Genomic DNA, 27,770 nt, shown 5'->3' on the forward strand with positions numbered 1-27,770 from the left:
GGTGATGAGAACCAAAGATCAGGATCAAGATCAACTTCTTCTGTCTGGCTGCTCGGTACATGGTATTGGTAATGGTAATGGTAATGGTAATGGTAATGGTAATGGTAATGGTAATGGTAATGGTTTAATTTCATTTGCGTATTTGAGCCAGGTTTGAACGTACCTGCTGCCTGATTTCCGTAAAAGACAACCCTAAATTACGACAACCCCTTTTTCTAAAGTAAAATCATAAATGAAAGACAAAAATGTTTTCATATTTTGTTCTTGAAATTAGGTTTTCAATATCCTGGTGTGTGTGAATGACAGGAAGAAAAGCTCTGACTCACTTGGGGAGAGGTCCAACTAGCACCACTTGGTTTGCATGTATAAGTCTCGCAGTACAAGTCGACCCTGTCTTTTAGATTTAGCCTGGAATATAAGACAATGCGTCATATATTGGGATCAGTATCCAACAATGGAGACCACTAGGTGGCGGTATTGCTTAGTAAACGCCTTCCTGTTCCTTCTTTCGTTTTTCCGTCAGGCTCATTAAAGGGTCAGCCATTTTACTGTATTGTAATTGTATTTATTAACCGTGATTCATTTGTCTTCATACTTGTATGACAGCTAATAATCTCCTAGCGTTGCTGTAAGACCATCTGTTGCCTGCGGATGCTTTAGCTACCTTTAGGATGCTGCAGAATGGCTTGAAAACTAAAAACATTTGGAATAAAAGAACAACGGCCGTGTCTCCAGAAACCCCAGGGACTGCTGAGCGTGCTGGATGAGGAGAGCCAGAGTCTGCGACCGACGGAGCAGAACCTGTACAAGAGGCTGTCCGCACAGCTCCATTCCAACCCCGCTCACGGCCTCGCCTTCACCACCAAGGATGGCAACGGAAACCCCCGTCCCAAGGATCAAGGCCCGACCTTTACTGTCCTCCACTACACTGGACAGGTGAGACAAAAGTACAGCATGGATAGAAAAATAAAACACGTCTGGTAGTCTGGTAGCATGTCTTACATGATGACTTACATGTGGTGTGTATTTGTATCTAATATTAATAATGTTATTATTATTAGCTTTGGTATGGTGTATAAACAACTGTACAATGACTTGTAGCATGTATTAAATAATGTAATGCTACTTCTAATGAGTAATGGTAATGGTAATGGTAATGGTAATGGTAATGGTAATGGTAATGGTAATGGTAATGGTAATGGTTTAATTTCATTTGAACATGCATCAGATTCCAATTGAGTGCATCCCATAATCAGTTCCCAGTTCCACATGTCCAAAAGGAGTAGGAAGCAAAGCTTATTAAATCCTACCCCTCCATCTGGTACTTTTACAATCACTAACTCTTACATTTGTTCACTTCCTGCTTTCCATAATACAGTTAAGTTTTTTAAATTTAAATTTTAATTAGTTAATTTAATTAGTTCAAGACTCTTCATCCTTGGATTTAGCAAACATCAACTGCTTGTATTGTTTCTTGAATTGGCTCATCGTTGTGCATTGTTTGATTTCCTTACTCAATCCATTCCATAGTTTGATTCCACATACTGAAATGCTATGGCTAGCATAACGTAGTCCTAGCATAGAAGTGTTTCAAATGTACTTCTTCCCTGAGATCATATTTCTCCTCTCTTGTAGAGAAGTATTGGATGACATTTTGAGCTAATTGCTTATTTTTAGCTTTATGCAGTATTTGAATGTGAATTGCAGGTATGATATATTTCATTTTAGATAAGGTGGCATATGGTGCTTTTGTGCTGCTTTTATGTCGAGCATCTGAAAGCAAGTTTTTGTGTGTGTGAGTCCCATTAACCCAGTAAGTCTTTATATGGACATAATGAAGAGCTGCACCTCCTAAAATCATAATGTGTTCCATTTGTCCGTTTGTTAGGAGCCTTCTAAAGGAAGTGAATAGGAACGGCAGTTTAATCACATTTAATCTGTTTTTTGGGTGAAAATGTCACATCCATCCATCAGCTCAATTCTTCATGCCAATGTATTTAGAAATGGAGAGAACACAGAACGCGGTGTTGTGTCGTTATTAAAGCCAATGATAATAGCAATTGTGTGTTGTTTTGTGTTTTACAGATTGCTTACGACCTGAGTGGATCGCTCCTAAAAAACAAGGACTCCCTTCCTCAGAACATCTTGTTTACCATGAAGTGTGAGTACTCAGTGAGCAGCACACGAGCACATTGTTGCGTCAGCGCATACTTGATCACAAAGATCCACTCATGTCTAAACCAACAGCGCTCCAAAACACTCTCTGTCTGAGTGCGTCTGCTTGTGTGTTGGTTGTTATCGCGGCGTACGCCGTAGACAGCGGCGTCTGTGTGCGTACATTGCCCACGGAAGCGCCAGATGTGAGGTGTCGCGGCTCCGACGACACAGACCGGTCGTTGTGCGACTGCCAGGCCGGCTACGCAGTCCAGCAGCCTAATTGCTTCAATTTCCATGATGTTGCTAATCTTCTAAAGGCTCGGGTCTTCGTTCACACTTGGCCCTTGTCCCCCGCGTACCTCCGTCCTCGCCAAGCAGGAGTGGTTGCCTTCCAATCACAAACAGACAGCGTTAACACAATGCAGAGTTGGCGGTTGGCGGTCATCGGTACGTGCTGGATTCAATTAGTGACTTTATGGGCCAAACTGATGCTTAGGTTGGTGTTAATCATAATCATATCTGGGCATGTCCAATAAAATATCAGTCAACCCAGATAGGCCAGCTACATGAAGACACCTGTTTCTTAGCCAGACGACAATGTTTCTGTGTTTGGCACTAACGCGTCTTTGTGCATTATCTAGGACAAAGGTGCTTGAGGGTATTATTCATGCAGACTAAGATGTTTCTGTGTTTTTGTCAACTGGACTAAGGTGTTTTTGTGGATCTCTCTGTCAGACTAAGGTGTTTCTGTGTGTTTGTCAACTGGACTAAGGTGTTTTTGTGGATCTCTCTGTCAGACTAAGGTGTTTCTGTGTGTTTGTCAACTGGACTAAGGTGTTTTTGTGGATCTTTCAGTCAGACTAAGGTGTTTCTGGTAGGTTTCAGTCAGACTGTGTCTTTCAGGTGGACTTCCGGTTGTCCTAAGATGTTTTTCTGCATTTGTCAGTCGGACAAAGTGGTTTTTGTGGATCTTTCAGTCAGACTAAGGTGTTTCTTGGAGGTTTCAGTCAGACTGTATCTTTCAGGTGGACTTCCGGTTGCCTTAAGATGTCGGACAAAGTGGTTTTTGTGGATCTTTCAGTCAGACGGTGCTTCTGGTATTTTTCAGTCGGACTGTATCCTTCAGTTTGAGTTCCAGTCATCTTAAAATGTTTTAATTTCTCTTTCAGTCAGACTAAGACTTTTCTACCAGTCGGATAAAGAAGTTTCAGGGTATTTTTCTGTCAGACCAAACTGTTTCCACATCTTTTTCAGTCAGACTAACATGTTTTTCAGGATATCTTTGAAGATTATGTGTCTCTTACAGTTGGACAAAACCATTGGTGTGTATCTTTGAGTTAGACCCGGGTGTTTTCCAGTTCAACTAATCCCACATTTACATTTTCCAATTGCAGTATTTCTGACCCAGGCCTTGTGCCCCCTAATTGTTAACATGAGGTCCTCCCTTTCCTCTCAGTCCCCTTTACTGAAGAGTCCTCACCCATCCACCCCTTCATTTCCACCAATCCTCTTGTTTTCACCCCTTTTTCTTTCCTGTTTCCCTTGCAGCGAGCGACAGCGTGTTACTGCAGCAGCTCTTCCGATCCAAGCTAACACAGACTGGGTCTCTGGTACCGTCGGCTCAAGGCCGGGTCGGGCTGAGGGGGTCCAAAACTGCTTTGCTTCTGCACGGGGCGCCACCAGCCGGCGCTGTCAATATTGCTCCCCAACCACACCGAGGGTACCATGACCTCAACAAGGTATAGTAGGGGGGGGCACATGCATTGGGTGCATGGGACCCCAGAAAAAAAAATCCCACCATCACCACAAATGACACGGCCTGTTTAGTTTGATCTCTGAATTGATGAGTTGCAGGAGTTACTGTATGTCACATGACCCGTCATACGCTGGATGGAGTGGAAGGCGGCGACGCCAATCAATGGAAACACAAGGATCATATTTTTAGACAAAAAACACAGCCATCTCATTTCAACTACCCCCCCCCCCCCAGGCTATTTCTAAACCTCTGGCCAGTGGATTTGTGTGTACTGACAAAGAAACCTGACAACCACGTGTGCAAAACACACAACACACGGTCCCGAAGTGGGGCAAAATGTCCCATAGCATTTGAACATAACAAAAGTCATCTTTCTTTGAACAAATCAAGCGGTGCATTCACTTGCTTTCCCTCAAGACAATTCCTGCTTATGTAACCTACTTTTGGAGCACAAGTTCTCCCGATGTTATCATTTTATTCTCATGAAATTAAAATTAACATTAAAATTAAAATCTGAGGAAAAATACATACGGAGAAGCAGAGTTGTCGTCCGAACAATCAACACTGACTGAGATCGGCAGAACGGCACAGCACAAAATGGTGTCCAGCCAATGCTGCTCTTTAATACAGGTGAAAAGGCAGCATTTCCAGACATGCTCCAAACGTTTGACGGACAGTACTGAGCTGTCTATGAGAAAATACTGTACATGTCATAAACACCAAATCCACGACTTTACAGTGCTGTCCAAAAATGAGAAGGTAATCATTTAGTGTCAATTTGTGGGACAACAAACATTTGAAAATGCTCCTGCGTTCTTTTATCATTTGGTTAAATACGAAAGTTTGTTTCTCCAGTCATATTTTGTCATTGTACTTTTCATAAAATGAATATGAAGTTGAGTATGGGTATGAGTATGGACTCATGTCATGAGTTGGTGGTCATGTGACCCCCCCTCCATTCCAGTGTACGATGGAAATGATGATGAAGCAGCAGATTGTCTTTAACGTGCTTGGAGAGTTGGAACTTATTTGTCTTCATCATCTTCTTCTTATTGTCAGATGTTCAAGAAGAAAGGCTCCAGCTCCTTCCTCCAGCGACTAGAACGATGTGGGCCCATCACCGTGGCGGCCCAGCTGAGGGTAACGGATGTTCCTCACCGTGGCGCTCATGCATGTTTTGGTTCTGACGGGCTTTTATTCTGCAGCTGGTATAGTCACTCATTTTCTATGCCGCTTGTCCCCATTAGGGTCACGGGGGTATGCTGGGGCTAACCCTGGGGGGGGGGTCGGTACACACCGGACCAGCGGCCGGCCAATCCATGCCAGGACACACGGCCTTTGAGACTTGCTAACGAAGTAACCACAATCACTTGAACGTGATGCAAGTCTGCAGAATGCGTCTGAAAGAAGGAGGGCCTCTTTGAATGAGGCCAGTGTGTTGCACAATCACGGTGCCTTGTGGGCGCGTGGTCCGTCGGGAAGGGGGGGGGGGGGGGGGGGGAGTAGGTTAGGTGGAAGAATCGGGCTGTACCATGCTTGAAGCCGTCCTCATGAATGAATGAACAATGGACAACAAGCGCTCTGTGACGTCAGCCATCTTCCTGCCAATCCTAACAGTGGACGCGTATTCAGCCACCTGAGGGCCGGCGATGACGCTCGTTGTTTGGGGGGGGCTGGGGGGGGGGGGTTATCGTAAGAGATGCAGAGCGAGAGCTTGACTTTTGAAGGAGAGGCGCAGCATGGTTTATGTACGGGACAATGCACACACCGCAACGCCGATCATTTACAATAATGTCAAATAAAAAACTATTAACATTTATTAATATGTATCTCCATTTCTCAACATTACAAATTCTAACAAAAATAACATTTTTTTTATAAAAAATGTATTTTAACCAATATTTTCCAACTCTCAATTTCTGATACAGATATCATCCGATACCGATATGTGTACCGTGACATATCTCCTGTGGTGGAATGAACACATACGTGTTGTACACAGCATTTTTATAATGTCAGGAAAAAATCAGATCACGATAATTGTCTGTACCGATAATTATTGGACATCCCAAATTGAAACTTTTTCTCATAATACGACAAATCTTTGAGCCATTTTTATTTTAAATTTAGCCCATGAATATTTGCTGTCAAATTTGCTAATGTAAGCATATTTGTGGCTAATAATAGCATAATAATCGCCAAGCACCAAACATCAATCCTAAAATTCCAAGCGTCCCAGTCCATCTTTCCACCTTTTGACTCGTCTTTTACTCTCCACAGAACTCTCTGTCGGAAGTGATGGGTAAGCTGCAGGCTTCCACGGCCCACTTTGTGGAGTGCGTGCGTCCCAACGCCGGCGGCCAACCCGATGCCTTCGACGGCTCCCACGTGTCCGTCCAGCTGCGGCACGTCGGAGTGCTCCACATGGTGCGCACCATCCGGTACGGATATCCCGTACGCCTGTCCTTCCCTGGCTTCATCAGCAGGTCAGTGTGTGCGAGTGACGGTGGACGCTTCAATATGTGAAACCTGCTTGCTGCGTGGCGTCAGGACTCACCACTCATCCACCGTACTGGGATTGACATAAAAATACAATACCATAAGTCTTTGTGAATTTATATGAGTCCTGATTTACTGGACAGATTTAGCCCATGGCTGCACGGTGGACAAGTGGTTAGCATGTAGGCCACTCATTTGGGACAGTATGAATGTGGGTGTCAATGGTTGTTTGTCTATATGTGCCCTGGGATTGGCTGGCCACCGGGATAGGCTCCAGCACCCCCGCAACCCTCGTGAAGCGGTGGAAAATGAATGAATTGTAATGGTAATGGTAATGGTAATGGTTTAATTTCATTTGAACATGCATCAGATTCCAATTGAGTGCATCCCATAATCAGTTCCCAGTTCCACATGTCCAAAAGGAGTAGGAAGAAGCAAAGCTTATTAAATCCTACCCCTCCATCTGGTACTTTTACAATCACTAACTGTTACATTTGTTCACTTCCTGCTTTCCTATTTTTATTTTTATTTTTATTTTTATTTTTATTTTTATTTTTATTTTTATTTTTATTTTTATTTTTATTTTTATTTTTATTTTTATTTTTATTTTTATTTTTATTTTTATTTTTATTTTTATTTTTATTTTTATTTTTATTTTTATGTCACGTACCAAAGTACGAGGTGATATGACCATACAAATACATATATCTGCATTTACTTCCACACCATACTGTATGCAAACTGAGACTAAATGTTTGACGTTAACCGAAAAATATGTTAACCGAGGCGTGCGCTAACCAAGGTTTCACTGTAGCAGCTTTCAAATTTGAGAAGTAACAGCCTCAAAGTAACAGGCGGTCCTCCTTGCAATGTCGCTAACTAAACAACTCGACTGTTTACATGAAAAGAAAGCTAAATTAGCCTGAGATTGTTTTGCACAAACGATGTAACGACGTCATCTTCAGCAGCCAAAAGTCAGCACAACCCTTGTTGTTGTTAGGAGCACACAACGACCTTAAATAGGTGGACTTGAAGAGAATGATGGGCGTCCATTGCAGCTCATGAACGCCTTTATGGCGTTTCTTCATGTCAGCCTGACACGCACACCTTAACCAGAGATTCAAACTCCAAGGTCTCCTCGTCCTCCTCGTCCTCCGTTCTCCACCTCTTTTCTTAACCGCACTGCTACTTTTCACAACTTGTTCTTCCCGCTCCGGCTGCTGTGCCAAACTCCTTTTTGTTCCCGGGTGTTTTGCCGGGAAGCAGAGAGGATGATGTGATTCTCCGACTATTTTACTCTCACTCCACGTCGCTCATACACCTCATCCAAATACCTCTCCGTGTTTTTGCAAATAGTGAGAACAATCTACTATTCTTCCTTTCTGGCTTCCAGCGTTCCGTGTGTGTCTCGCTCTCATCCGCTTGTTATTGTCTGGTTTAGGAGGTAACAAGGCTTAACATGAACATTCCTGACACATTATAAAGGAGGACAAAGCTGGTCACATGACCTCACTCCTCTCATCCCCCCCCCCCCCCCCCAAGACAAAAAAAAAGTTTCCACTACCCAACTGTAACAGCAGTGATGTCAGACTAAGACACTTTTTAAATGGAACCTTGGTTAGCGTACGCCCGGGTTAGCTTGGTTTTAGAACATTTCCCACAAGTTTTTTTCCTTCGTTTGTGTACATTTTCTGCTTAGCTATCTTTTTGTATTGTTAATACACAGTTTTTTTTGTTAGCATGCTAACAAAATAGAAACCGGAACTGGAAGCCATTGTCCCGCCGTTGACTCGGTGGTACTCTCTGCAGTTGAGTAATCTGCAGAATCTCGTGAGGCATTCTTGCAGTTTTACTGACAAAGTAATGCAGTTACTGTGATGTACTTTATGCAATTTAGAGCTGTTGTTTCTCATCAGCAGTTTTTCTCTTTGTTTGTGTTGCACACGACAACAATCTGGCAACAAGCAGTCTGTCCGCCATACTTGATGTCAATGAGACAAAGGTACTGGTCCGCGTCAATCATTGTTTACTGGGCTCGGCCTCGGCCTCGGCCTCGACCCGACGGACCTCGCTAACTCCTCCCCTTCTCGGGACGCTACATGATGGTTTTCACTCTGCTGCTCATTTCTTGGCTTTCCATTTGGTCCGTGTTTTAGAACTGGTCCTGGTCCTGGTCCTGGTCCTGGACCAATCCATGCCACAGGCGGCCAATAAGTCAGCCGTTAAGGTTGCGTTTCGCTCTATTCTTGTTAACACACACACACACACACACACACACACACAGGGACCGTGCCACTTCCTTAAAGTCCTGGAGGCCGTATTAAGGGAATTGCATTAGTGTCCCGGCAACAGGAGATTTATGGGGAAATCTATTTTACCATTGCTTTTATTTGCCTTTTATGCTGCTCTCTGTTTGGGGGCACATTTATTTTCTGCCAGTTGTGTGAGGATAAATATTGTCATAGTTTGTGTGTGTGTGTGTGTGTGTGTGTGTGCGTGTGTGTGTGTGTGTGTGTGTGCGTGTGTGTGTGTGTGTGGGCGTCTGCGTTTCTTCCCCACTCACTTCACAGACATCTCTATCACACGGTGAGTGGGTCGTGACACCCGGGACCTGCTTGCTTCGGCTGCTTTATAAACAGCAAGGATTCTTTCTTTGACCGTTAGGACTTTTTCCTAAAATATGTATATGTATAATGTATATGTATATCTGTATTCTCATCACATTGTAGTACCCGTAGTTTTTATTTCACATTTTTTCTAATCATTTTTATCTCCTGTGTTGGGATTTTTTTATTGAATTTTTCTTCATGATATTATGAGTCACATTACAACTTTATGGTAATATTACGTACATAAAATAATCTTTGTGCGACTTCTTTTTGGTGATATGATGACTTCATTCTAGTAACATTATGACCTTTTTTCTTATATGAACATGAAATTATAATATTGCAATGCACATCATTACATTTTTCCTTATAATACTTTGACATTGGGACTTTTCAAGGATTCTTTGTCATACCAGCATGTTACACTTTATTACCACTGTCTATTATTATTATTAGTATTATTATTATTAATACATGGCAAATTATTATTTATTAGTTCCCTAATAGTTTCTTCTACTATTACAGCATTTTTATTACCACTGTCTATCATTTATGTAAATGTCTTTTTGTTAAATTTTGGTTTTCATGATTTTTTTCCAACTTAAAAAATAAAATATTTATAAATATTATAAAATAAATTTATAAAATATTTTATACTATATTATTTATTAAAAAATAAATAAATCAATAAATAAGACATGTTGCCCCCTGGGTGACAGTGTTGGTACTGCGCTGCCTCCCATTTGAAACTCTTACCAAAGGGTGGATTCTGCCACTTGGACTCGACTAAAAGCCCCCGTGGGTCATGTAAAAGCAGGGCGGAGGGGGGGGGGGGGGCTCCATCGACAGTTTTCTAATCCATATTGGGGGTCACGGGTTTACATAGTTCCTTTGTATTTTATGGGCCCGGGGGGGTGGGGGGGAGGGGGGGTTGTCTGCTGGACTTGTATTTCCATACAGAGAGGGTGAGCGAGAGTTCAAGCCCAAACCAAGCAGGCACCTCACCTTCGCTGGCTTCACCACAACTGGCAACACGAGTGATTGACATGTGTTTGTTATATTTGATGTGTGACATCATCATCACTCATCATCATCACCACGGCTTCCAATAAAGCGGAGAACAAACATTCATTGGATGAAACACACGAGCACGCACGTCTCCAGAGACGCTCCTGATGATCATTTGATGACATAGTCAGCAGTGACTAGACGCCTCCTGGATGATCCTGGATGATTCAGGAAGACCTCTTCTCCTCCAGCATGACCAATAAGTCGCACTTGGATGAACTGGAAGATGCTGAGTCAGTAAATATCAGCATCCTATGACCTCACCGATGGCCACAAATCCCACAAGTCAACACTGAAGTCTTCCTCCAGGAGTGGAGGCCATCATAGCTGCAAAGAACTTTAAACCTTTACACCACTTTGGAATGATGTTTACCAGTAAAGTCTTCCAGTACATCCCAGTACTTTTACACTGGTGTAGTACGCATGGAGGCAGTAGTAGGATTCCATGCACTTCCTGTCCACACACGGTCAGTACTGGCTGGCAACACCAGTGGGTAGACCACAAGGGATCATCTTACCATGGTTATCTACCACTGCCTTCACCCTCTTGGGCATGGAATTCAGCAGAGCTCCACGGGTTGGTGTTAAATCCTGGTGGGTGCTCATGCCTTGCACTTCCTTCCTGGATGCCCCCGCGGGTGCTCGTTTGGGTTCAGGTCTGGAAGAGACCTCTTATTTGAGCTCCTTATCAGTTTGTGCTCCAGAATGTCTTAACACATATTGGAATTCATGAGGAACCGCAGCTCCCCAGTGCAGCATTCATGCAGCATTCGTGCAGCATTCATGCAGCATTCGTGCAGCATTCATGCAGCATTCATGCAGCATTCATGCAGCATTCATGCAGCTTTCATGCAGCATTCATGCAGCATTCATGCAGCATTCATGCAGCATTCATGCAGCATTCATGCAGCCCCAGACTATGAATTCCATCCCATCCATTTTCCATATCGCTTGTCCTCATTAGGGTCACGTGGGTATGCTGGAGCCTATCCCAGCTGTCTTGGGGCGAGAGGCGGGGTCCACCCTGGACTGGTGGCCAGCCAATCCCAGGGCACATATAGACAAACAACCATTCACACTCACATTCATACCTATGGACAATTTGGAGTGGCTAATTAACCTAGCATGTTTTTGGAATGTGGGAGGAAACCGGAGTACCCGGAGAAAGCCCGGGGAGAACATGCCAACTCCACACGGAGATGGCAGAGGGTGGAATCGAACTCGGGTCTCCTAGCTGTGTGGCCTGTGCTCTAACCACTCGTCCACCGTGCAGCCCTATACCGTTACATGTTACATAAAACATTTGGTAATGGTAATGGTAAAAGGAGTAGGAAGAAGCAAAGCTTATTAAATCCTACCCCTCCATCTGGTACTTTTACAATCACTAACTCTTACATTTGTTCACTTCCTGCTTTCCTAATATAGTTTAATTAGTTTAATTTTGTAAATGTTTTTTTTTAATTAAAAAATTAAATTTTTAATTTTACATTTTTTTATTTGTCCGTACCAAAGTACTGTGTGATATGAGCATCCAATGCCATAATGGGTACCATAGTGCGTGTCAATATAGTGATATATATAGCACATCATGACTGGTTCAAGACTCTTCATCCTTGGATTTAGCAAACATCAACTGCTTGTATTGTTTCTTGAATTGGCTCATCGTTGTGCATTGTTTGATTCCCTTACTCAATCCATTCCATAGTTTGATTCCACATACTGAAATGCTATGGCTAGCATAACGTAGTCCTAGCATAGAAGCTTCATGTCCAATTTTGACCCTAGATATTGATTATGTCAATATCATATGGACAATGGAAGGAAGGGATCAAGGAAGGAACAGATTGTGTAGAACAGATTGTAACCCCAGTGGGCCATTGGAGACTGTAGGGGTCTTTCCACGGGGTCAAAGGTGACAAGGTCAACACTCAGCAGGTTTTTATCTTGATGCCGACTGGATGGAGTAGAAACGTCGGAACGCTTCCTGATTTATGGGTCTGCATTCCTTTGGGGTGATGTTCTAGAATGTTATCAAAAGTATCTTTGCTTGTCATGTTCTTCTGTTCCTACACGTCACGTATCGCCATAGTCGCCCCGGGTCACCCGGAGGCAGGAGGCAGGAACAGATGCCGTTTTTGCTGCTCTCTGACCCCTCCTGACCTTTGAACCTATTGTGCGCCTAGAAGAAAAGCAGCCCCCAATAAAGCCTTCTTCTACAAGTTCTTGTCCTAAGCGCCTGTGACGTGTCTTCTCAGATACAAAGATCTTGTCGTCCCAACGATGGCAGGCAAGAAGACGCTATCGGCGGAGGAGACGTGCCGCTCCGTGCTGCAGCAGACCAAACTCCAGGGATGGCAGGTGTGCGTCTTTTTGTCTCTCCCGTCCATAACAAAAGACCAAATAACTCCATCCCCCCAGCGACCCCCCCCCCCGCAAACCCCACACACCCTCCGTCTTGTTTGTGGAGCATTCCTTGGAATCTTTGGCAGCACGTTCCAGCTGTCCTGCATCATCAACATTCATCTCACACACACGCATCACCATAGACCCCGCCCCCTCCATCCGCCCCTCGTCGGCCCCGTCTGCCAGACTGCTGTTGTGTCTGAGCCGCTGACCTCCGAGGGTCACATGGGCTGCAGCCGCGCACACGCCTTCACACGCTCGTTTGTCACTCCCGTCGTCCTCGTTTGTGTCTGCACGTAGGTGGGCTCCAGCAAAGTGTTCCTCAGATACTGGCAGGCCGACCAGCTCAACGACCGCTGCTACCAGCTCCATCAGAAGATCATCACCTGCCAGAAAGGTAATGGAGGAAGGACTGGTGCATGTCTGATGGTATGTCACGTGACCAGGAGTCCACTCAACATCCTCTGGCAGAAACCATGTAGGATGCACGCCCAACCAGTAGATGGCGATGTCATTGGAAACGTTGCCTGTCTAAAAAAACACCAAACTCTAACCTTCATGCTGGAATTTTCATGCAAACATTAGCTTTGTTTGTTCTCTCTATTCAGCATACAATAAATACCAGGCTGCACGGCGGACGAGTGGTTAGCATGCAGACCTCACAGCAAGGAGATCGGGTTCAATTCCACCCTCGGCCATCTCTGTGTGGAGTTTGCATGTTCTCCCCGTGCATGCGTGGGTTTTCTCCGGGTACTCCGGTTTCCTCCCACATTCCAAAAACATGCTAGGTTAATTAGCCACTCCAAATTGTCCATAGGTATGAATGTGAGTGTGAATGGTTGTTTGTCTATATGTGCCCTGGGATTGGCTGGCCACCAGTCCAGGGTGTACCCCGCCTCTCGCCCCAAGACAGCTGGGATAGGCTCCAGCACCTTTGCGACCCTGGTGATGATAAGCGGTAGAAAATGAATGAATGAATGTTCTCTATTGTCACGTTTTGTCTGCTTTTCTTCTCAGTGGTACGTGGTTGGCTCGCCAGACAGCGCGTACATCGCCGGACGTTGTTGTCGCAGCAGAAAGACGGCGAGTGCGGTGTGCGGCGCTTCCTCCAGGGGGCGGAGGACATGGGCCTGCGGACCTACGACCGCCTGGTCATCCAGAACGCCTCAGACATAGCGCGGGAGAGCGATCGCCTGCGCCGCCATGGCAACGGTAGCTTACAACACGCCCCCCTCAGCAGCAGCCCGCCACTCGGGGAAAGACCCGACCCCGTGGGCAAGGAGGAGGACCAACCTGTTCAAAGGTAACAGGATCCGTGTAGATCAATGTTCTAGTGCAAAACATCTGATGATGCAAGGTTGTGATGCTAATTTACCGTTAAGCAACATCTCAGTGACCTCTGATTGTCCTTGAATGCAACATCTGCTCTTTCTCACACACCAAGCACACAACCATAACTAGGTGCCTTTTCATAACAATGCTGTAATCGTACCCACACACGAGGTCAGATACATCCAATTTCTTCCCATGAATATTTGTTCCCTCATCACTTACACACAGCAACTGCCCACTGGACACACCCACTCCCACTATTACCCACCCTACCCCCACCCCCACCCCCACCCCCACCCCCACCTCCTGCCTGCAATGATAGAACGGACAGATGGCTGACTCAGATTAGCGTAGGAAATATCAAACTGGAAATGATCAAATTACTGCTGGGAGATTAGCATGGAAGCTAAATCACTTTGGTCTTGATCCTTCAATTGGCCTCCTTAGCTCGTATTTGTGGCCTGACAGTTGACGTGACCGTAAGGATGAGCACGTGAGACACATTGCACTTAAATCTCTTCCATAATCTTCAATTCAGCTCTTTTTTCCTCTTCATTTGGAGCATTTTGGAATGGGATTTGGCGTACTCTATTTATATTTCATATATTTATCATTTTATTTCTTAGAGATTCATATAAAATGGCAAACATCAAAAATATAGTATAATATAGTGTAGTATAGTAACTATACTATAACTATATTTGAAGGTAAAGTGATTTTTTGTGTGTGTTGAATATGATATGATGATATGATGATATGCTAATATGCTTGATATGCTTGTATTGGTAATGGTAATGGTAATGGTAATGGTAATGGTTTAATTTCATTAGAACATGCATCAGATTCCAATTGAGTGCATCCCATAATCAGTTCCCAGTTCCACATGTCCAAAAGGAGTAGGAAGAAGCAAAGCTTATTAAATCCTACCCTTCCAAGCATCTTTGCTCTGCCGTAGGACTGTGGAAAAAGCCATCAACGGGGGAAGCCGGGTCATCCGCCACTTTCGATCCAGTTCTGTACCCGTCCCCCTCGCCCTGGACAACACCATTCCGGTCATCAAAGCGCCGCTTCAGCAAGTAGCGGACAGCACCAGCGGGGGCGCCGCCTCCTCTCCTCGTAAACAACCTCCCCCGAAGCCAAAGAGGGACCCCAACACCCGGCTGAGTGCATCATATGAGGTGGTTAGCGCGGGGCTGGTGATGGCGGCCAAAGAGAGCCCCACCCCAGAAGGCTACGCATCACCAGCTGGGAGCCCCCCAAAGTCCCAGCTGTCCCCAACAGACCCCGCAGGTACAGCCGCTTGCTTTTCCAAGACAGCACATATGGTGAGATGGAAGCGCTGATGACGTTCTTACTTTCTATGCTTCCTCAGGGTCATCCAAGCCCCGCCCCCACAGCGACGACTACACCGCCATGCGGAAGGTGCCCCCGCCCAAGCCCAAGCGCAGCCCCAACACAAAGCTGACAGGCTCCTACGAGGAGATAAACGCCGCCACGCCCCTCCTCCACCAGCTGCGCCCCGCCGATGTCAAGATGGCACTGCTGTCACGAGCGGGCGGCCTCATGCAGAAGGCCGCCTCCCTCGATGCTCCTCAGGACGTAGGGATGAGTCTCTACCGGGGCCAAGGTGAGGAGGACATCTACATCGAGATGCTGGGCTCTCGGAGCTTGCAGGAGCCGCCCGATAGCCCGGAGGAGGCGGAGTCAGAAGCAGTGTACGAGGAGATGACCTTCTTTCCTCCAGATGATGCTCCACCACCGGCCTCTGCAACCAAGGCGGCCAGACTGGAGACTCTCAGTCTGGGCCTCCTGACAAGCAGCACGGGTCCCCCTCAGAGCGGGGAGAGCAAGCGCGCGTCCGCGGGGGCGACGACGGCGTTGGAGGTCGCTCACCCTCAGGTGGCGTCCAGGAGCCAGTACGGAAAAGACTGCGACATCCCACCCCCCTTTCCCAACTTGCTCCCACACAGACCGCCCCTACTGGTGTTCCCGCCGTCCCCCGTCACCTGCTCCCCCGCCTCCGATGAGTCCCCCCTCACACCCCTGGAGGTGAAAAAGCTGCCGGTGTTCGAGACCAACCTGAACTATTCCGCCACTCCAGACAGCCCGCTGTCGCCTCAATATGTGCGCCAGCGGGCCGACTCGTCCCCGAGCCTCACCGTCCTCATGCCGGAGAAGAAGAGCACACCTCCGCTCACCCCTCCACTTCCTCTTTCTACCGCCAACGTCCCGCCCCCTCCATACAGACCGCCATCACACTTCCCCTTCCCGCCCGAAGCCAACTTTCTGACTCTGACCCGAACCGGTTCTGTCAGCGGGACCCAGTCGGACTCCTCCAAGCCACAAAGGCCCAATGTGGACCCACTGGGGAAGCCGCCCCCTTACTCCCCGGGGAAGATGTCCCGTCCTGAGCCTCGCAGAGCGCACTCCTGCTCCTCCTCCCCGCTGCTCTTCAACCCGGCCAATGGCAGGGCCCTGACCAGCCCCCTGGACGAGCTCAACACCTTGTTCAGCACCGGGCGCAGCTTGCTCAGGAAGTCCTCCACGGGACGCAAGATGCGGGACGGAGGTCTGTCACAAACATTCATACATTTATAAACGTCATGGAACATCTTAGGTCCATTTGTTTTTAGCAACAGCTTTCTCCCGTAGGGAAGAATGGGAATAGATAGGATCTGTTCCAGGCCGAGCGTTTTCCATCATGACTTCAAAATCGCCTCTGAGCGCATCTTGGCGCATCATGGCGACTCTGAATGACGATACATAGTTATCATAGTTGTCATAGTTATCAGAGTTATCAGAGTTATCAGAGTTATCGTAGTTCTAGTTACTGGTAGTCCACCAGGCAGGATTAGAACCCAACATTAAGTGCCTCGCTGACTTGCAATCCAAGATGGCCGCCCGCCGTGTTAATGCCTAATGTAATTCTACACGTCATCAAACTCAAGATATGTCACATCAAAACACGATGGCGCATAAGACTGGAAAGGTGATACTTTATTAGTATTTGTTACTTCCTGATTCAATACTAATGGAGCATCATGGGAACTGGAGTTCTTTTAGGGTAAACCCGAGATTCCCAGAGTGGTACAGTATACAGTCAACCTCTGCTTTCTTGTAACCTTTCCTCCTTCCTTGGGCGCTCCATATCCATTCTGTTGTATTTACTGTGACTTTCCATGATCCAAGTCTTGGCTCCGTGCCATTTGATTTATTGGCCGCCGGATGATTACTTCCTGGATTGGAGTGTGGAGCGCTTGGTAACAATCAGGTGTAGCTTTGTGTGGTGGGGGGGCAACCTTCCCCTTCTCTTGTTCGTGTCCCCAACATCCCTTGGTCGGAAGTGCCGGTGTTCCGTATGATGCTGGAACGTTTCTCACCGAGCAGCCTTATTTCAGGGATGTACTCCAAGTGCTGACCTTTTCCCAAAGCAGGACAAAACTTCTTTTCCCAGGCGTAATCATTGTCACAATGTGTTCCTCCCGGATTGGTGGCGCCCCACCTAAAACATCCCGCCCCCGTCCGAGAGGAAAACAAACAAGATCCATGCAAGCCGGCAGATAATGAGTAACAGCCATCGCCGACCTTGTTGTCTACGCTGGCAGCTGCAGCGCTTTTCATCGTGCTGCTGCTGTGCACGTGCAGGAGGCGGGATATCATTCCCAGTGATTTGTGACTATCTCCATGCCCGGCCGGGCCGCACGGATCATCCCTTTGGGTTTTATCACCACAGCACTTAGCAGTGTTTGTTCGCCTTTTGTTTGGTTCTTGGGAAGCACGTGCTGTTGCCAGGAGTGTTCTTGGAAAGGCGGGTTCCCGTATGGGATTTACAATAAAGGCTGGGACATCGGAGCAAACAATCCATAAACCGGAAGGATTATTATGTCAAATACCAGAAAGGACGGGACTTTTAGGACGCTCGATACGGATGGTCCTCAAATTACATACAAGTTCCGTTTCTACGACATCCGTTGAATCCTGGCATGGCAGACAGGTCACATGGTGGGGATCTGTACGGACTGGATCTCCTGTCATACGCTGGATCCCACTGCTGACTTCATCTGTCTAAGGGCTAGGGTGAGCCCTTCATTAGGATGCAGGGAAATTGGGTTGGAACCAGGGATACTCCGATCATTCCCATCATCAATGGGTGAAATCCATCATGCCGATCACATGGATAGTCTACTTTGGCGAGGTGATATCAAATAAGGGAACCATAAAATCACTTTCACAGATTTCACTTACATGGCTGCACAGCAACCGAGTGGTTAGCACACAGGCCTCACAGCTAGGAGACCCGAGTTCAATTCCACCCTCGGCCATCTCTGTGTGGAGTTTGCATGTTCTCCCCGTGCATGCGTGGGTTTTCTCCGGGTACTCCGGTTTCCTCCCACATTCCCAAAACATGCTAGGTTGTCCTGGCCTGGTAGTGGCATCACGTAGCCAACCTGTACGGTGTCAGGGTGTCAAATGTTTCAGTCATGTCAAGTTGTTTGTCTAAGAGGCAAGAAGCGTCCTTTCAGGCAAGTGGCCGTTTCCTGGAGGAGTATTAATTGTGGCAAGGTTAATAATACATGAGCAGCGGAACGACGAGGATGCCTATGAAATATTTAGCAGCTCACTGGTGTTCTACAGAAGCCGCTGTCGCAGGCCAAAAGTGGCACACTGGGAGATCCTCCACGGTTATCTAAGAGGCTGCCTTCAATAGAAAGTGCGAGGCGTTGTTGTCGTCAAGAGGCTATATGTTTACCCGCCTGTGTTGCTATAACTGTTTGGGGGGGCAGGGGGCAGGGGGCAGAGGGGGCAGCCAGGCTGAAGGCCTTATAAGAGGTGGAATGAGAGCGCTGACACATGACGTTAAGATTCCGGGCTTTTAGCACGCGCTCCTACGCAGGACAGAACAGCACAGCAGTGGCGTGATGGAAAGTGATGGAGTTTGTGACAGGGGATCCTGTGGGGGGGGTGGGGGGGGCTGTTATTTTGAGTAGGCGCAGCCAAGCGGCACCACTTAGATCTGAGAGCACAGGGATGCCAACAGGATTAACAGGACGGTCTACTTCCGTTCCCTCGCTTGAGTGCGATACCTGACGCTGGGGGGCGGGGCCGGAGGTTACAGTCGCTATGCCGGTCATGTCTGTGAAGAGCAGCTGCCTTCCTACCCCTCCTTGCCCCCCTTCCACTCATACCCAGGGAATGAGCAAACTACCGGAATGCCGGTCGGGAGAGGCCAGGTGGTCATAAGACGCCACGTCTCCCCCTTCCCTCTTTCCTGCCGGGAATCGAACAACAGTTATGGGTCGTTGTGACTCATCTCTTGTATCAACAACTGCCCTTTTTTTCTACCTGTGTCGCCCGCAAACATGTGGTGACCCACTGGGAACACTAGTAGAGGGTGGGGGGGTTATATTTAGGCCTGCTGCTACCATGGCTGACATGGATGGATGCGGGGGGGCGAGGGGGGCGAGGGGGGTCTACGGAGAAGCTGGTTCTCAGTATGGGATGGCAGCTGACGACTTCACACTCACGCTGGTGTGCTCTTGTGAAGTCGTAGACAATTACTCATTGAGTGGGAAAGCATGTGAGCCCCCAAGAGGAGGTCATGTGGGGAGTCACCTTCCTGCAGGCCCCACCGGCTGCTTGAAGAGCGACTACATCATTCAGTACATCATTCAAGCACATCATTCCAGTACATCATTCCAGTACATCATTCGAGTACATCATTCGAGTACATCATTCGAGTACATCATTCAAGTACATCATTCAAGTACATCAGGGTACAATAACATATAACAATAACAAAAACAACAGGACAAAACATCCTAAATTGGATCAGCACGTTGATGCGTTAGTTTAATGAAAACTATATAATATTTACAAACCTAACCTTAACTGTAATATTGTACCAACTAGTAAGTAGTACTTCTTGTAGTCGGTATCGGAGATGTAACCGATGAGTGAAGTACTGTAGATTTATCAATCTAACTTGGAAGCATACAATAAATACTCAGCTGCACGGCGGTTGAGTGGTTAGCGCGCAGACCTCACAGCTAGGAGACCAGGGTTCAATGCCACCCGTGCATGCGTGGGTTTTCTCCGGGTACTCCGGTTTCCTCCCACATTCCAAAAACATGCTAGGTTAATTAGCCACTCCAAATTGTCCCTGGGATTGGCTGGCCACCAGTCCAGGGTCTCGCCCCAAGACAGCTGGGATAGGCTCCAGCACCCCCGTGACCCTCGTGAGGAAAAGCAGTAGAAAATGAATGAATGAATGAATTCTTATTTGCTTTATTTTTAAATGTTTGTTCTTCCCAGGGTTCAACTCCAACATCAATTTACCAGGCCGGGAAGAGTGTGGCTCCGCCCCATCCTCGCCGTCCCTGCAGCTCCAGGACAAGAACGCTAACAATCACTCTGTTCACTCCTCAAGCCCCGCCCCTATTGAGAATGGCAACCAGATCTCCAACGGTACGTGTCGACTCTCAGCTTTTTGCCATGCGGTACGTGTTTATATTTCATAAATGCAAATGAATGACATGTCATTGGTCAGGGTCACTGGAGGACGAGGTGCACGTCAAATCAAACATGTCCAGCTCCTCTCTGCACAGACACATGGACAGTCACCACACACAGGTAACACACACACACACACACACACAATATGCTGATATCGAGACAACATCCCTAGTACCGTATTTTCACCACTATAAGTCGCCCTTTTTTTCATAGGTTGGCTGTTCCTGCCACTTATACTCCAGAGCGACTTATGTACATTTTTTTCTACCAAATGATGCATTTTTGGCCTTGTGCGACTTATACGGCAGTTCGACTTATGTATGTGTTTGTCTACTTAATTATGCATTTTTGACCTTGTGTGACTTATACTCCAGTGTGACTTATGTACGTTTTTTTCTACCAAATGATGCATTTTTGGCCTTGTGCGACTTATACTCCAGAGCAACTTATAGTCCAGAAAATATGGTGTTAGTTGGATTTATGTTATTTTTTTGTGAACAATTTTTTGTTTTTCGACAAAACCTAAATGCGTTCATGAATGAAATGAACCATTTAACCCCAACCCTGGCCTTATGGAAATGCCACGCCCACCATAAAATGTCTGTTTTCTTCTAATAACAGTCTACTATTTTGTGCATGCTCGTCCAAAATGTTGCCTTATTGCACCAAACCACATGAAATCTGTGTTTATACTCGCACTTACACGTCTACCACAAGATCCGCTTATTTATTTATTGTTCATTTGCTTCCATCAGGAGTGGACAGGAAAGTGTCCTCCTCAGGGGGCAAAACGTATGACACACTAGTTTTGCTGCCTCCACACACTCGGCTTTGGTTACAGGCTTGAATTCAAAGCCTGGCTCGCACACACACACGCACACACACACACACACACACACACACGCACACGCACACACACACACACACACGTGGGGGCTGATAGCGTGATATATAACTAAGCGTGAAAGGGTATTGGATGAAAGAAGCGTTTGAAAAGTGAACCCGGCCCCAGACTGCTAAATGGACGTATATGATAGAAGTCTTAATAATTCAAAGCTATACGGCCTTGTTGGACTCACATGACCGACACGCGCACGTTTGTGACTTTTATTAGCTTGCCAAAGCGCAGACGAGGCATGATGTGCTGCTTTGGCTGCTTTACACGCACAAATTAGAACCAAAACACTTGAGGTTCATCCTCGGGATGCTCCGATCAGGATGGTACGCTACCGATACGGATCACACGGATTCATGATCCAATCTTTCTATTTATTTACCATCTCCTGGCTGCACCCTCCGATTGGCTGGTGGGTTGGCTTTGGATGTGAGATGGACGACATTGGTGGAGCCCCAGCAGATCTTCTAGTCGGCTCCAGTTTAGAGAGCACTCGGCAAAGCCACCGCTGACGAAGGCTGGTCATTTCATTTTTCCGATGACTGTCGGAACAGGCACACACGGGCAAGTGTTGTTCCACGGTTTGGCTACGTTAGCTTTAAATGTCGTAATAAATACCTCCCCAGGAAGCTTTTTTAAGGTGCTACCCCAAGGAGATAGTTTTCATAGCTGGCAGGTTCTGTGTTGAACGACATATGCCAATCGCGTGGTTTCCTGTAGAAGTCGGCCGATCCCAATCGGTGGCGGATGAATCAGAGCATCCCTATTGGTTCTTTGACAACTTTGACGGGACATAGCCTCATTGTTAATATCAAAAGTCAAAGTCACATGTCCAACACACGATATAGAATAGTCTCCAACCTTGGCGGATCTGATTAACGTTGAAAAAGTGGTAAAAGTAAAAAAATCAGTGTGCAACAAACCGTATCAAGTCATACGTCATTTTGAAGGTCTTGATGGCCCCTTTGTCCATCTATAATCAGTTGGTCAATATGTGATGCCGTGGTCAATATGTGATGCCGTGGTCAATATGTGATGCCGTGGTCAATATGTGATGCCGTGGTCAATATGTGATGCCGTGGTCAATATGTGATGCCGTGGTCAATATGTGATGCCGTGGTCAATATGTGAGGCCGTGGTCAATATGTGAGGCCGCAACAAGCACATGAATACTTTGTACCATGAACAAACAAGTGACGAGGAGTCATACTTGAACATCTCTCACCGCCTGCTTTATCTTCCAGAGGGCTCATCTCAACTTTTCTCCGTTCGGAGCAGGGGCTGCCCTCTAAGCAGTGAGGGCGGTGGGGGGAGAGGGGTAGCCCCGGGTCCACTTGTAGGGATGTGGTGAGTCCATGGTCCTCCATCCCAGATAACGTTCTGTCCTGGTGCTTCCGTAGAATCCATGATGTCGCTCATCGGAATCCCATAAGCCATCTTCAGTGTTTGGATCATTGATCAGTGGAAAACTCTTCTGGGAACAGATGATTGATACTGAATATCTGATTCCAGAACCAGTCCGACTGTGTGCTTGTCCCCATAACCACATTTTCATTCACATAACAACTTCAAAACTTATTAGTATCAACTTGGGTCTTTGCTCCTCCTTTTCCTCCTTTTTGCTCCTGGTTTGTTTTTATTTCCCAAATATTTCAACTTTGTTCTGAAATCAACTTTGTAGGTGTTTTTTTGTCATATTCTGACTTTATTCCCAAAATATTTCAGCCCCCCCCAACCTAGTTTTCCAAAAATAGTATTTGTTTAGTTTTCTCATAATCTTGTGACTTAAAAAAAACCTAATATTTAAACTACGCTACTATAATTCACAAATTATGATTTTGTTTCTCATAATATTATGACTATTACCATAAAATTGCTACTTTTCTATAATATTATATAATTATAATTATAATAATAATAATAAATGATTTGATTTATTTATATATATGTTTTTTTTTATAAATATATATTTTAGAATGCCACGTGTCAATAGACAAAACAGCCGGGGCCACAACTGACCCCCAGGCCGGACTTTGAGCACCCTTGTAATAGTAATATGGAAATCAACATCTACTGTTGACTAGCAGCTTTTTGTATTTTTATTATTGCCAATTTGAGGCTCGTTTACTTTTTGGGATTTGGTCACCCGTTGACTCGACGGCCTGTTTCATGGCAGCTGTGTTTGATATTCCATCTGCGGGGAAGAAGGCAAATTCCTAAAAAGTCTTGGGTTTTCCAAATGTGGAGTGGAACAAGTTGACCAGACTGAGCTCTGACCTCACTTTGGGGGTTAAACCGGGACACAAACCAACATCAGAGGCGCCAACGCTCTTCTGCTCTCTAATTTACGTAGCGGGAGTCGAGCTGTTTGACGAGATGCTTATTTATTGGACTTTATCTGAACGTATGGACTGGAGTACATTTCTGGATGATACACAATTCACAAAATAGTCTACACACAGAAACGTCAATAAAGCTAGTCAGCTCAATTCTTAGATTCTATTCTATACGTACAATACGGTCGAAAATAAAGTCGTGAATTCAAACGGAAGCAATTTGTTGATGGTGGTCAAAGGTAGCCTCCATGCTAGGAGAGCTCTGCTGCTTTTAAGGACGTACTTAAAATAAATAAAAACAAAGATCCTCTATACGACAGGAGCTGTTTTGAAGAACAAAGAATTCCTCTATAGCATGAGCTCATCAAAATTTGAACAGACCAGACCCCCCCGGCCTCTTTGACGGCCACGTCTGGCCCATGTACTTGAAACACAAGAACATCATTTTGAACAGAACTCACGAGAGAGTCTGTGATTCCTGGGCAGGATTTGTCCCACACGCCACCAGTTGAATACCACGTCTATGGCCATGCGCCCGATGCTATGAATCATCCGAGCTCTGGAATTAGCGAGTGACTGCAGGATTCCTCGTCTGATTGATTTACCTGCATCTCCACTCGCAGATGACTGATGTTCTCGAACGACTCTCGAGATCCTCCCCGCTGAACGACCCCGACTCCAATACACGTGATCCGCTTTGAGGTGATGATCCACGGAGGATTTGGAGATCCAGATGTAGATGAGTTGCTACTAGGGCTGTCAATCAGAGGGGGAATTTCTCTGCTTGCCTCCCACGGTCTCGGAGACGACTGTTCATTCATCTCCATCTTCTTTTGGAAGTGATGGCGCTGTCCTAATTTTCCCGTACAGTAGGCGTCGGCCTCTAATGGCTGCCTGATCAAAGTGTGACACACGTGCTCAATCTCTTTGCTCCATTTATTGGATTTCATCTCCCTGCATCCCTGCATGGAGACCTCCAATAGCAGATCTTCAGGCTCTAAAATGGATTCTCAAATTTGGACTTTGAGATACTTCAGAATCGAGAATCAGACCTGAATCGAAACAAGGAATCTGAACTGGAATAGCTGAAATTCCAACGATTATTCATTCATTGGCTGCATGGAGGTCGAGTGGTTAGCACGCAGGCCTCACAGCGAGGAGACCCGAGTTCAGTTCCACCCTCAACCATCTCTGTATGGAGTTTGCATGTTCTCCCCATGCATGCAGGTACTCCGGTTTCAGAACCTTCACAATATTCATTTTCTGTTTGTGTGGTCATCCTCACAGTCGATCATTGGTACCAAAAATCCAAAGAAAAAGCCAAATACCCTTGTGTTTCATCCTTTGGGGTTGTCTTGTGATTTGGTTGAACTACGCTCTCGATGTTCCTGTGAATGTTCCTCGTCGTCCAGAATGTGACACCTTTTCATCTTCTGTCCAACCCAGGCGTTCCAGAAGCTACGTCTTTCCAACGGGAATGCGGGAACCACCACGACGCGGGACCTTCCACGCTGGCGGCACACGCAGTGTGAGGGGCGGGGCCACTGGAAGCTACGCCCAACTCATACTCCTCTCCTGCCTCCCACGCTGCTCTGGTCCAGCAGGAAGGCCTCCCCGTGATCTCAGGACATGATGTTTCAAGCTAGCTAAACCTCCAAGGTCCTGCCTCATGGTTGCAGACCCGATGGCGCCTTACGGGGACGCCACGACCCTGCCAACTATGAAGCACTTTGACTCCAAATAAAAGCATGGAGGGCAAATTCCCAGGGACGTTATGTAGATGAATATTTATTTCAAAGGATGACTTAGCTTACTTCGAGAACGAAGTCCGGTTCCAAGTGGTACAAGAAGAGAAGTCCATCCTAAAGCTGGTGCTGATTACACTTGACGTGCTTTCCTGCAACGGACGTTTACAAGTCAAGCGACGCCTTCAACCAACATCTTCAAACACACCAGACGCTTCAGGTAAACAGCTCCAATACCAAGGTTCTCCGTACCTCAGTCCCATCCCGAGGTGCATTCCTCTTGTCTCCTGTTGCCTCCAGCCTTTGAGGCAAACATCTGGACACAAATTACCGCACTTAGCTTTGGGGGGGGGGCAGCTCCAACAAAAACCATATGCCCCAAATACCAGAAACGTTTCCAGCTTTGTTGGTTCTGCATCCCCAGACGCAAAGCAACAGTAGATCAGGCCGATCTCGCTACTTTCCCAAGATGCATTTGCTGTCAAGTACCAGAACCCGTTCAGGTAAACAGTTTCATCATCCATGTCCTGGTTTGTTTACGTCTTCAGAAACAAGCAACCGCACATCAGGCACACATCCCAAGGTGCATTTGTCTTAATTCCGCTTAAAGCCGCCCTTTGAGGAAGACTGAGAGTTCCAATTCCAGGTACCAGAAGCTTTTCAGGTACACGGGTGGTAGACCAACACAAACCAGAGCACAGGCCCCCCAAATAACATCCCAAGGTGCATTTATCTTCCCTTGTGTAAGTGCCAGCCTTTGGGTAAGACCTCTGGATGACAACTGCTGCGCTTAACTTTCTGGTAAAACCAAGATCCAGCAAAAAACCCATACACGAGGTACAAAGTACCACATTCCAGGTACACAGATGGAACACGACACTCTGGCTTCTTCGTGACAAAACAAGAAAACCACCACAGACGTCAGTTACAGCCAGCCTTTGACAAAGTCCTCTCCATGGAAACTGCTGCTCTTACTTTCTGATCCATTGGAGATGGAAACAAAAACCCCTACACCAGGTACCGGGTACCAGGTACCAGAAAAATACAAAAGGTACAAAAGTGCATCTATCCTCAGCAACATCGACTCCTGTGGCCGAAAACCACGTACACGGAAATGACCACACTTAGTACCTTTATCGTAAAATGGAAATCATGCCAAAAACAAAATGCACCAGGTACTCGGAACTAGGAACTCTTCAGGTACCCGGATGTTGGACTGGCGCTATGGGACCTGACGCCACTACTGTCTCAGCCTTTAAAGAAGACTTCCGGACACAAACGACTTTGCGGGTAATCCAACCAAAAACTGCTGCAAACAGGAAGCGGTCCTTGTGGAAACCCTGTGCCAAAGTGTCCCAACTCCAACAGTTCTGCAACATCCCCGGGTCCTCATCCAGTCTGGAAAAGACTCGATCCAAGCTGCTCCTGTGGCTCGTGGATCTCCTTGAACCTGCAAGGTGACCTCAATGCTTGTACAGAATCCTCTAGCGTCCTCTACCGTGTGTCTGGACACGCACCTCCAGTCTCTAGTCCCTAGACCCCTAACCCCCATTCTTTGGTGTTTGACCTCCTAATGGCGCGAAGCGGGTGTTGCCGTGGTAACGGCTGTGTAAATAGTGACTGCTGATGAACGGAGATGAATTGACGCTGTCTGAGATGGGAGTGTCTCGGGTTGGATGCAATGACAGAAAGGTTTATTTTCAAATGTCAATACCTTCGTTTTATGAAAGATCGGCGATGGATATGGATCTTCATACCGTAGTTCTGATTGCTCAATCTGTTCCATCCGCATTGTTTTTATGAACGTCTGATTCTGGGTCCTGGTGCCGACCAGCACCGGCCTAATGGACCTGCTGTGTCCTGACAAGCTGACGGTTGGCCAGCGTCGTTAGACGAGTGTATCAATAGATCCGATTGATTGCTCTGTTCCACCGCTGATCACTCTTAATGTGTCTCATTGATTCCGCCTTACCGATTGACGGCAACATCACAGGATTGATCACGGCTGGAGGCCCTGACGCATTCATATTCCAACAGGAATCAGCATTTGGACTCGTCTTTGGTGGTCTTTGGTGGTCTTTGGTGGTCTTTGGTGGTCTTTGGTGGTCTTTGGTGGTCTTTGGTGGATTGAGTGGATGAAGTCTTAAAGGTCCTCAATCATATGCATGTACTTTTTTACTTTTTTTTTTTTTTTTTTTACTATTTTCAAGAAGTGTCAGGGGTCCAGCACCTCCAGCTTTGTGGGCACGTGTTTGAACACCCCCCCCCCCCCCCCCCCCCCCCCCCCAGGACAGGCATCATTCTCTGATTCAGAATGTAATAGTTTGTGTTAGAATTGATGTTTCCCTTAAAGAACCGCAGCTCCCCAGTGCCTGTAGCACTCATGCAGCCCCAGACGCGACGCTACCGCCATCATGATTGACACAAGTCAAATTGTGTTGCCAACTAAATGAGCAG

General features: G+C 46.5%; 1 protein-coding gene across 5 annotated transcripts in view; it reads left to right on the forward strand.

Moving 5' to 3' along the window:
- myo16 (myosin XVI) overlaps positions 1-27,565 on the forward strand; it is a 76,616-nt gene extending 49,051 nt beyond the window's left edge. For 4 of the 5 annotated variants that reach the window (XM_058081784.1, XM_058081783.1, XM_058081785.1 and 1 more), the window contains 13 exons: positions 736-936; positions 2,086-2,161; positions 3,706-3,896; positions 4,973-5,053; positions 6,194-6,399; positions 12,345-12,447; positions 12,793-12,889; positions 13,510-13,795; positions 14,780-15,114; positions 15,197-16,393; positions 20,137-20,289; positions 20,372-20,454; positions 25,015-27,565. In XM_058081784.1, coding sequence (XP_057937767.1) covers positions 736-936; positions 2,086-2,161; positions 3,706-3,896; positions 4,973-5,053; positions 6,194-6,399; positions 12,345-12,447; positions 12,793-12,889; positions 13,510-13,795; positions 14,780-15,114; positions 15,197-16,393; positions 20,137-20,289; positions 20,372-20,454; positions 25,015-25,188 — 3,183 coding nt within the window. In that variant the 3' untranslated portion in view covers positions 25,189-27,565. Of the gene's footprint in view, positions 1-735; positions 937-2,085; positions 2,162-3,705; positions 3,897-4,972; positions 5,054-6,193; positions 6,400-12,344; positions 12,448-12,792; positions 12,890-13,509; positions 13,796-14,779; positions 15,115-15,196; positions 16,394-20,136; positions 20,290-20,371; positions 20,455-22,476; positions 22,580-25,014 lie in introns of all 5 variants that reach the window. The other variant, XR_009131638.1, reaches the window with a different exon arrangement.
- The last annotated feature ends 205 nt before the right edge of the window (positions 27,566-27,770 follow it).

This window comes from Doryrhamphus excisus, chromosome 9 (assembly GCF_030265055.1).
Source record: "Doryrhamphus excisus isolate RoL2022-K1 chromosome 9, RoL_Dexc_1.0, whole genome shotgun sequence".
Taxonomy (NCBI): Eukaryota; Metazoa; Chordata; class Actinopteri; order Syngnathiformes; family Syngnathidae; genus Doryrhamphus; species Doryrhamphus excisus.